The sequence below is a fragment of the Pseudopodoces humilis genome, chromosome 5 (genome assembly GCF_049639895.1).
Source record: "Pseudopodoces humilis isolate 2021_Gansu_Grassland_sample_001 chromosome 5, ASM4963989v1, whole genome shotgun sequence".
NCBI lineage: Eukaryota > Metazoa > Chordata > Aves > Passeriformes > Paridae > Pseudopodoces > Pseudopodoces humilis.
The window spans coordinates 43,997,469-44,007,854 of NC_142204.1; the positions used below are offsets into that span (position 1 = coordinate 43,997,469).

Here is a 10,386-nt window from a genome sequence, read left to right on the forward strand (position 1 = left end):
AGCTGAATTTCATCCAGTTATCTCATTAAGTGTGTCTGCCTTCTTTTAAGTATCTAGGTTGCTGAGAAGTGACATTTTAAATTTATGACAGCTGTGTGAAAGTTATGTACAAAAGAATGTTCTAAACAATAAAAGTTTTGGAAAGTAATTTATTAAAAGTTACTTTGATAATAAAGATAATTTGCTGTTAATCAGAATCATTATATTTAAACAGAATTTGTGTCTTTTCTTGTTATTGCATGACTTAAGAACAGCTATACCTTAATTTTAAATTGCCAGATTATATTACTTTCCAGCTGGATTTAAAAGAAAATATAGGAAGGAGAGAGCAGCTCTTCCATCCCTCTGCTCTGGCCTAACTGGCATCACTCAAACCATTCCTGTTAGCTACTCTTCTGAAAACCTTCAAGCTCAGAGTCTGGACAGGCTCTGCAGGGCCACCTGTACCCCTGGTTATGTACCCTGACTGTTGGGGTGGGTTTCCCTGTCTGATGTGCCAGTGATGTTCAGCTGCTCAGCCACACTGAATTAGGCTCATGGTCCCAGTTATCTTCTGCCCTGTTACAACAGTGACTGCCTCCAGGTGCCTCAGAGGGCAATGAGGTAGAAGATGTAGAGATCTGATATGATTTTCCTGTTCTGGATTGTCTGATACATAAATAAGTGAACCCTGGGCCCTAATATATGAAACGTAATCTGTCTCCCAAAATCTGTTAGCACAGAAAATTGAGTATTCTTGCTAGCTTTATGCACTTTTGGCTATGCAACTGTTCTTTGCCTCTTAGGATTCTGTAGCAGTGAGTGTTGTAGTTTGTTTATGCATTTTATGAAAAGTTCTTTCCTTTTATCAGGCATAAATTTGTTGTCTTTCAGTTCCATTCACTGTCCCTTGTCTCGTGTGTTAGCCAATACGGAGAAAAAAGTTCTCAACATGTCTTCTTTGAAGTTTTCATTTTTTTTTTGGTTATTTCCCTTCTTGCTGATGTTCTTTTAGAGATGAGCAATCCATGTCTTTTCATTTTTTCTCAAATTATATTTCCCTCAATCTTCCCATAAGCCCTAGTAATTTTGCAATTCTTTTTATGATGATACTACTGCACAAAGTATTTGGAGGAAACCCAAAATGCTGATGATTTGTAAAATGGAGTTCTAATAATTTCCCTGCTGTTTTTCATCCCAATTCATATTCATAGAAATTTATTAACTTTTTTGGATTTTTGACCATAGCCACACTTGGAATTGAAATGGTAATTAAATTATTTTGCTTTAAACTGAATGTGCTTGAGGTGGATTGGAGGTTTCATTTCCATTGATGAACCCAAAGCTGAGTGGTTTTTTTTATTTGATTTTTATGCTGGTGTTGAAAGATACATGCATGACCATATTGCTTATTTTATCTCATTCCTCTGGTGGACATTTAATTATAACAAAAATACTTTTTAATGAATTTTGATCAAGAACTTGGACCATACTGTTGAGAAATTGTATTTAGAGTTGAACTCGATATCTCAATATTTACAATCACTGTAGTTCTAGTCTTTACTCTGTTTTCCACTTTTTATTGCATATATCCATTTACTTCATGCCCCTTTGAAGTTTATTTCCACAATCATTTTTCTCCATTTGAACAGCTAAAAAAGCTAAATAAAGACTATTCTGTTAAAAGGTAGTGTGTGCTGCTAGCTTGTCTGCAAAACACTTGTGTGTACCTTGATGAAGTAGGCCTTTAAAGGACTTTTTAATTCTTTGGGATCTATTTGTTTCAAAGTCATTTATTTTTATTCACTGGAGACATGAATTTGTTTTCTTTATTTTCTGTTCTAGGCACAAGAGCTATAGCTGTCACTGCAACTTAAATATATAAAATATTCTAGTTTTAACATTCTAATAAATGATGAAATTTAAGGCATACTTAAATGAGATTACAGGTCAGACATCACCTTTCACATTAAATTCTCATCGAGTGAACTCAAATATGCTACACAGAACCAGCAAAAGCTTTTAAGAACAAATTTCCAAACTTGTCTCACATAGCATGTCTCATGTATGGTTACCACAAACCAAGGCTCTTTAGGGAGCTAAGAAATATTCTTTCTCTCATGTTTCTTGTGGTTTCTTCATTCTATCTACCATACTCAATAGCATCCACTTAGGAATACCTATAGCAAAACTCAAAACGTCAGGTCGAAACATGATCAAAAAAAGCTGATGTGACTTTTAAAATACTTTTTGTGAACTTTTAAGCTCTCCCCATTCTGGTGAAGTACAAATTAATTTTCAGCTGAAGGCCTTAATGGCTAAGAATCATTTATATTGACTGCCACAAGAACATTTTTGTTAATTGAATGTGGTCTAAGAGCGTTCCTTGGCGTGTTTTTGCAGACATTGATGAATGTGGAACTGGAAGGCACAGCTGTGCCAATGACACCGTTTGCTTTAACTTGGATGGTGGCTATGACTGTCGATGTCCTCATGGCAAGAACTGCACAGGAGACTGTATCCATGAAGGCAAAATCAAGCACAATGGTCAGATTTGGGTGCTGGAGAATGACAGATGCTCTGTCTGCTCGTGCCAGGTCAGTACAAATGGAAGTAGCTGCACCTGCAAGTTGGTGGTAGGGATGAAGGGCAGAGCATCAGGATTCAAGTGAAATTCCTGTTTTAGCTGTCTTCTCAGAGGTGCATGTGTGGAGCTGCAGAAATAAAATCATACATTGCACAGGGTTTTGAAGATAGCTTCTCTCTCCAATCTGCATGAGTAAAATATTCATTGGAAGTTTATTATATGATACTGGGAGAAGGATGATAGTACTTTTTCATTAGCTGAGATGCCACCTGTGTTCTCTGGGTGGGAGTAACAGCATTTTCATGCAAATAAGCTGTCTAGACACCTACTGGGGCTGGAGACTGACGCCAGTATCTCTAGCAGGTGGTTATAAATAGAAGTAGGTTCAGTGTCTGCAGAATAATTCAGTTTAACTTTCTCAAATGTTTGCTGTGGGAAGTTTGGTCCCAAGCTAAATGGTGACAGATATGAAGGACCAAAGCACTGCTGACAATATCCTGAACATTTCAGCAGCTCAACTTTAATGCACATGGTTTAATTTCAGATCACCTATCTGTGAATAATTACAGAACAGAGGGGTTGATCTTCCTCTACACTCTCCAATCTTGTATTCAATGAAACCCTGATATTCTGTGAAATTTAAAGCAAGATTCATCAAGCATTACATATCATGTAATATGAGAATTACAAACTTAGTGCAATCCATTAAAATCTAACCCTTGGGAAAGAGGCCTTGGGTTTCACCACCTCAGGAAAGAGCTGCCTTGAGATTGGTTGAATGAAGGATGTGGATAAAGGGGAACTTTATGGTTGTTATTGAGTGTGTATTAGGGTTTCTGCCTTGGTTTGAATTGTATTTTGACAAAGAAACTGTGTAGTGGAAAACTTGTGAGCTGCTAATGACTTAGACTCACGGTAATAAATAAAATTTTGGCTGGAGTATGGCTAGAGTTGTGCAAATTTCTGCCATTGCTGTGTGTCTCTCTTCTAAAATCAGAATGGATATGTGATGTGCCGGCGAATGGTCTGTGACTGCCAAAATCCCACTGTTGACCTCTTCTGCTGTCCTGAGTGTGACCCGAGGCTCAGCAGTCAATGTTTACATCAGAGTGGGGAGCTTTCCTATAACAGTGGTGATTCCTGGATACAGAACTGTCAGCAGTGCCGCTGTCTGGTAAGGTTCCTGATTACAGCAGCAGAGAAAAATGCAGGAAGGAAAAACTATATGAGATATGCTGATCTGTGAATAGTTTCATTTTCATGCATTAGCATCCACTTAATTTTCCCTGAAGAACATGTATAATTAAAATCTGGTTTTCCTGGATTTTTGTCAGTATTGTACAGTTTCTGTCAAAAATGTGTTTTGACACAATAGACATAATATAAATTACTTAATCATGAAGGTGGTTTCAGCAGAGTGGAGGTCATTTGGATATGGCACCTAAAGAGCAACACTCGTGTTCACTTACTCAGAGACTGATGGAGCTCTATAAGGAAATTCTAAATATGTATTTGTTATCACAGCTGATAATTTCAAGGATGCTGGTAAACTAAAACTTATTTATTCATTCAGACATTTTGAGTAACAGAAAAATAATAAGACTTTTTGCATTTTTCAAAACAGTGAAATGAAGTTTGAAAAAACCTCACATCTGTTAAAGCTTGTCATCTTTTTCCTAGGCATGTATCTTTCTCTTAGGCATTGGAGTCTAAGCAAAAAGTATTCTGCATAATGCTGCTCATGAAGTGTCTGCGACAGAGAAAATCCCGGGATAAAAACAACTATCAGAAGTTATCTCCAAATATAAAGGCTGGTCCATGTAGCAGCTTTGGCTTGTCTGGGTATCATGAATAACAGCCAGAAGCTCATTCCTGTAGACTATGTTTCAGTGTTAGCACTGCTAAAATCCAATGAAATAAATTACCATGTACTTCATTAAATTTCTTAAAAATGAAAAAATAACCAACCTGCAATTTAGGATCTCAATAGATGTTTATTTTTTTCAAAGATGCAAATCTTCTGTAGCAAATGTTGGCCTTCTTTCAGTGATCATGGATTTTTTGGAGTGACAAAGTATTGTCTACTCCTTATACTGTCCATCACTGCAAAAAATAGATTGAAGTATCAAGATCAGTGACTGGGTTAAAAGATCACTGTCATTCTTACCATCACACAATTCAAGAAGAAAATAGATCTAGATGAGAATTTTTTATAAGACTAACTTCACTATACTTTCTGCAACAAGTGGAGGAAATTTGGAACTAATACAAGTGTCTGTGATTTTTTTTTCAGCTTCTGCTTTGGAGATAGTGCACTCCTCATTCTCAAACTCTTAGATACATTTTTTGTGAATAAACTGATTTCCTAGGGCTAAATGCTGTTCTTTTTGCCACTCTTAAATCCAGACTATTAAATCTGTGCTCAAATGAATAAATTGGAACTCTGAATAAATTGGAAGTCAGAAACTGACCTGCTCCAAAAAAAAAAAAAAAAAAAGTGCATTATTGACTTCTGTGAAGTCTTTGACCAATAGATCTGCAACTTTGGCCTTTGTCCAGAGTGAAGGGAAGCTGACTCCAGCTTCTAGTAACTGATATGATTCATTAAACATCTTTAGATTTGTGTTCAGGCATAAAGTAATTTCCCCTAAGGATATGCTAGCCCAGCACAAGTCTCTGCTTGGACCTCTTTTTACCCTGACTGTACTAAACCCATCATGCAGAAAGTGTGATAAAATTTGGAACTGTATCCCAAGTGGATGGTAAGTGGGTGGAGATCCTCTCATTGAAAATGTGCTGGTGTTCCCCATTGCACTGGGCTGCTGGTGGCTTGACACCCTTAATCCAGCCAATGCATTTGTCATCATGGCAGAGATAAATTTGAGGGCTTTCTATGGCAAGCCAACAGTCCAAATTGTGAGTAAGAAACTGGAGATTTTGGCACTTTTGCAATCGTGTTACAACTTATATCCTCTGCAGAAGCAGGGTCTCACAAGGAAAGGCCACAATCCTGTACTGCATAATTTTATGGAGATTTTTCAGCTGCAGCTTGATGGAAAGTGTACTGAGCTAAGTTAAATCTAATATACTTCCTGAATGGCATGCAGAAAAAAACACCTGATCTGCTGTGCATCCCACAGTCAGTGAATGTCAGTGTTTTCTGTGCTGAATTCTGAACAGCACCAGATGGGAAGAAGTAGCCAGCTAGGAACCATAATGCTGATTCAGAGGAATGGGTGAGGAACAAAATAAGAGCTAATAATAATATCTTGTTCTTTCTGAAAACAGCAAGGAGAAGTTGACTGCTGGCCCTTGCCATGCCCAGAGGTGGACTGTGAATTCAGCATCCTCCCCGAGAACGAGTGCTGCCCTCGCTGTGTCACTGACCCCTGCCAAGCCGACACCATCCGCAACGACATCACTAAAACGTGTCTGGATGAGACCAATGTCATTCGCTTCACTGGATCCTCGTGGATTAAACATGGCACAGAGTGCACCCTCTGCCAGTGCAAGGTAATAAAGGTTATAAAGATGAAGCTGAGATGCTTCTTCCCAGCTTGTTCTGTGGCACATAAATATTCATGCACTGAGTCTGGTCAGTGAACAGTTGGTGCCTACGCTTGTTTTAAAGCAGCAGAGATGACAGTAAAAGTGTTAAGCTCAGTTAACTGTACTCTTGCAAGTGCTAGAAGCATGGTTTGATGTGCTAGCAGATCAGAAGCAGGACAACAGCCCATGCTGCAGAGTGCTGTGGACACGCTTTTCCACCAGGATAGCTCAATTAGAGTTTAAACATGGAGCTCCAAGCTCCATGCTATCTTGGAAACATGAAAGTTTGGCTAGGTAAGCCTAAACTTTGCACAAGAAATTTTTCAGTGTGATACTATAGTATTACTGGAACTGATTGAATTGCTTTTTGAAAATAGCAATAGTTTTCAGAATAAGAGGACTAGTTATATGGTTATATAGCTTTTGTACTTAAAAATTAACATGTTTAGAACATTTTTTGTACTCAAAGTAATTGATTGTCTGAGGAGAAAAATTAATGGCTATGGGCATATGTGAATTCTGGCTTCATTTTTTGAGGATGAAAAAGAAAAAGGGCTTAACCTAAGTGTTTCTATTCAAAATAAGATCATGAAGTGAATTGTGTCTTTTGCCACCCAATAGTGAATAGTGACAATATGTGCTTCTACAGCAGCCAAGGAGAGAGAGCAGGTTTCATGCATAGTTCTTTAGTTATTACTGAAATTCATAGTTGATTTTGGGCTTTATTCTGTGTTCTTCCCAAGCAGGATGCTTCCCAAACTCCAATACATGGTACAATTAATTATTTGAAAAGGTGTTCATAAAAAAAAATCTATCTTCAACACCTTCTTCTGTGAGAATTGTGTGTGGTCAGGCATCAGCTCCCTCCTCTACTTTGCCTGACTCAATACAGTGTGCAATAGGTGCTGCTCTCGAGGCATGGTGCTTTTTTCAAGGGCAGTGGTATGCACCAAGCAAGTGTCAGCATTTGTCCTGATGGCAGAATGGGTCAGTGGACAGAAGAAAATGCTGTGATCTGACAGACTGGCTAATGGTTAGAAAGCCAGCTGCTGCCAAGAGGATGTTAAAACAGGCTTGCAGGCAGAAAGCTCTACTTTTTGGGGTCTGTAGCTGATGCAATACACCAGCTCCAATGCTAGAAGTTACTTTTTTGCTCAGGCAAGTTGCTAAGGTTCTTATGCATCTGGTTCCCATCTGTGAAAGAAATTGTGTGTGGTTCCTCCCTAAAGCACATTTGAGGCTAAGTGATGGGAAGTGTGCTCTTGTTGTGCTGCTAATCAGAGGCAGTGCAGAAGGCATGTATCAGTTGTGATCATGGCCACCTAAGTGCTCCTCCCATCTGGCCTTTTGTGTTAAGCAAAGACTGAACCTTAAGCATTGACTAATTTGTATTCAGTGTAAACACGTACACAGACTAATCAAATCCATTGCTGCCTTGTGAACATAGCGAGGATTAAAGCAGAAACTCTGCCAAGCTCCATAATTTTAATGACTCAGGTGTGACTCTGCCTAACAAAACCACTTCATCCCTAAACAAGCCCAAATCTTGTTCAATTCTCTTTACAGAGCAGCGTTCATTTTGAAATACACTATCTGCTCGTATTGCCAGCATTTTAATATTGCAGTTCTGCTTGCAAGCAGCCCACTCCCTCCAGATCAGGGTAGTGGTGTGCCCAGCTAGTATAGTGCTCCTTCTCCTTCGTCCTGGGTCACCCCACTCCTCTCTTGTAAAGCATCTCAGGGAAGGTCAAAGCCCCAGTCTAAGCCTCTCTAAACAAGCTATAGCAAAATAGGTTTAAACAAATCCTTTAAGAATTTAGAAACCTGGGCATCAGCTAAAGCATATTTAGCCACAAAAACAATTCTAATCCCAAGGAAAAAAGGTGAAGAGTAGGATTATAACCTTCTTTAACAGAAGGAGTGAAAGAAAATGCTTGAATTATTCAGACCTTGGTTTTAATAAGTCCTGTTGGTTTAGTCAATTGGATGTATTTGGACTAATTTATAAATAATACTCATTTTTTATTTGCACTGGAGGATTAGACTTAAGAAGTAGTAGAGATGCAGAAATGATTTCTGCCGTATTTTAATGATGTCCATAGGCAATCTGTTCCTTTAATTGCCCTTAGTATTCTCATAAGAATGTCTGGACTATTTGGAAAAAGTTCATGGATTAATGTTTGCTGGTGTTACAACCAGGATGAATGAAATTGAAGCATTCAGGGCTAAATGAAACCCAGAATCCCTTCTGCCTGATCTGAATTAAACTCCCAAGTGCCTTGTCTTGTTCAACAGCTTTATGTATTTGAGCATATGCCTGATACCTTTATGTTGGGAGCATTCCTTCCACTGATCCCAGCTTCTTTCAGTTTGAGAGTTGTAGCTCTGGGACACAGACCGCAACAAGCCAAGCAATTAGAGGAATCATAATAACCTGCTCCCTCGGGCAACATAATGACATGAGGACAATGTTGTGAATCTGATCCAAGTCTGTGCATGTTTTGTATTTTACAAGTCTGTAGGTTCAAATCTGATGGGTATTTGCAAACAGTTGAGCTTGTTAAATTTACTTGTTTTGTATAAAATTTAAATTGTTTCAATTTTTCTTTCTGTTTTTCCATCCTTTAGAATGGCCATGTCTGTTGCTCAGTGGATCCACAGTGCCTTCAGGAACTGTGACACCAACAACTATCTCTCACAAGCAGTTTCTGCATAATGAATTTTCCTTCACAGAAATAGACCTTTAGACCAAAAATTGTTCAGAATTAAAACAAAATTAGGTTGGTTTTGTCTATCTGAAGTGCAGATATGGGATGAACTTGGTTACCTGAATCAGAGTGAAATTTATGGGACTCAAACTCAGATGTAAACCTTTGTATGAGGTTAGGCCCAAGTCTTCTGGCTATTTGTCTGTCTGGCATCCTTGTGCAGAATGTTTAGGTTAGTGTAAAGTGACACATTGTAATGCTGTACATAATGATGTCAAGATCAAAAATCAACTAGGAGCTCTTACAGGGTCTTGCAAAGCTTTGAGAGTCCAGCGCTTGACCAGATGCAGCAGATTTACCTAATCATATTTGGAACTGCACAAACGTGTTTGATTGCTTACTGCAGAACTTAGCAGATGTTTGAGTAAAAGGATGAAGCCTTCAGGAATAATGAACCTAGCAGCTAAGATGTGATATGTACAGTATGTGCGCTGAAAAAAAAAAAATAGAAGTTATTGTAAAAAACAAAAAAAACAAAACAAGAAAAAAAACCCCAAAAAAAAGAAAACCCGTGATGCACAGGCATGGCTTCTTAATGTTTTCTGATGGGAAAAGTCATCAATATTTCCTTGTTTTACTGCACTTACTATTATTTCTTGATTGACTTTGTTCAGTATAAGCTCGTTCTTGTGCAAATTTAAATAAATATTTCTCTTACCTTAAGTTTCTGTTTGTACCATCTTTCCTTTTCAAGAACTTAATTTTCATGTGTACTGTTACTTCTTTGCCAGTATTCTGGGAATGTGGACAATACAGGTGAAGTGTTGCCCATCTAGCTCCTCTACATGTGGGAGCTCATGCCCAGCACAGCCTTGTGCCTACCGTGTCTTACCTTTGTTAAGATACACGTAAGTAATTTGTCATTGCAGTGGATTAAACAGCGAGTTCACATGCCTAAAGATCAGATCCTGTGTACCAGCGGGGTGTTGTCACACAGAGTCAGTAGAGAACATTTGTGTGTGACTTGGATCTGTTCAGATTTACAGGGGATCTTCTCCAAATTCCTCCTCTCTCCAGCTGCCAGGGGTTGGTTTGTCTTCCCTAAGCTCTGCAGCTGTTTTTTGCTGTTTGTGTGAAGTATCTTAATGCGTGGGGATTACTGTAAAATGCAAACACTATTGTCACTGCTGTTCTGTTGGGACAGTAAATAAAGAGGCTACGTGACCAAAGCTATGTTATTCTCAAAGAGAAATAAAGAATAAAGCAATGCTTACAAATTGCAGGTTGAAAAGGCTGGATTTGTAAAGAATGCACCATGAGCAGTGGAGACAAAGCAGGAGAGGAGGAAGATGCCCAAGATGACAGCATTCTTTTGACACTACTTTAGTACTCATATTCTTTTCAAAGTGCCTTATTGCTCTTTGGCATCTCTCTGAGGAGTTCAGTAGATTGTTGTGAAACCTGAGCAGGCAAAACTTCCATTAATATTGCTCCTGTGTGATATGAAGTTTTAAGGGAAGTCCATGTATGTGGTTTTACAAAACAGAATTATTTCCTGCAAAC

At 38.5% G+C, this 10,386-nt stretch overlaps 1 protein-coding gene across 1 annotated transcript in view; it reads left to right on the top strand.

Annotated features, from left to right (window-relative positions):
- NELL2 (neural EGFL like 2) overlaps positions 1 to 9,547 on the top strand; it is a 136,198-nt gene extending 126,651 nt beyond the window's left edge. Inside the window, exons 17-20 of the mRNA XM_005519293.3 lie at positions 2,383 to 2,576; positions 3,564 to 3,740; positions 5,855 to 6,079; positions 8,744 to 9,547. Coding sequence (XP_005519350.1) covers positions 2,383 to 2,576; positions 3,564 to 3,740; positions 5,855 to 6,079; positions 8,744 to 8,794 — 647 coding nt within the window. The 3' untranslated portion in view covers positions 8,795 to 9,547. The remainder of the gene's footprint in view (positions 1 to 2,382; positions 2,577 to 3,563; positions 3,741 to 5,854; positions 6,080 to 8,743) is intronic.
- Positions 9,548 to 10,386: the final 839 nt, after the last annotated feature.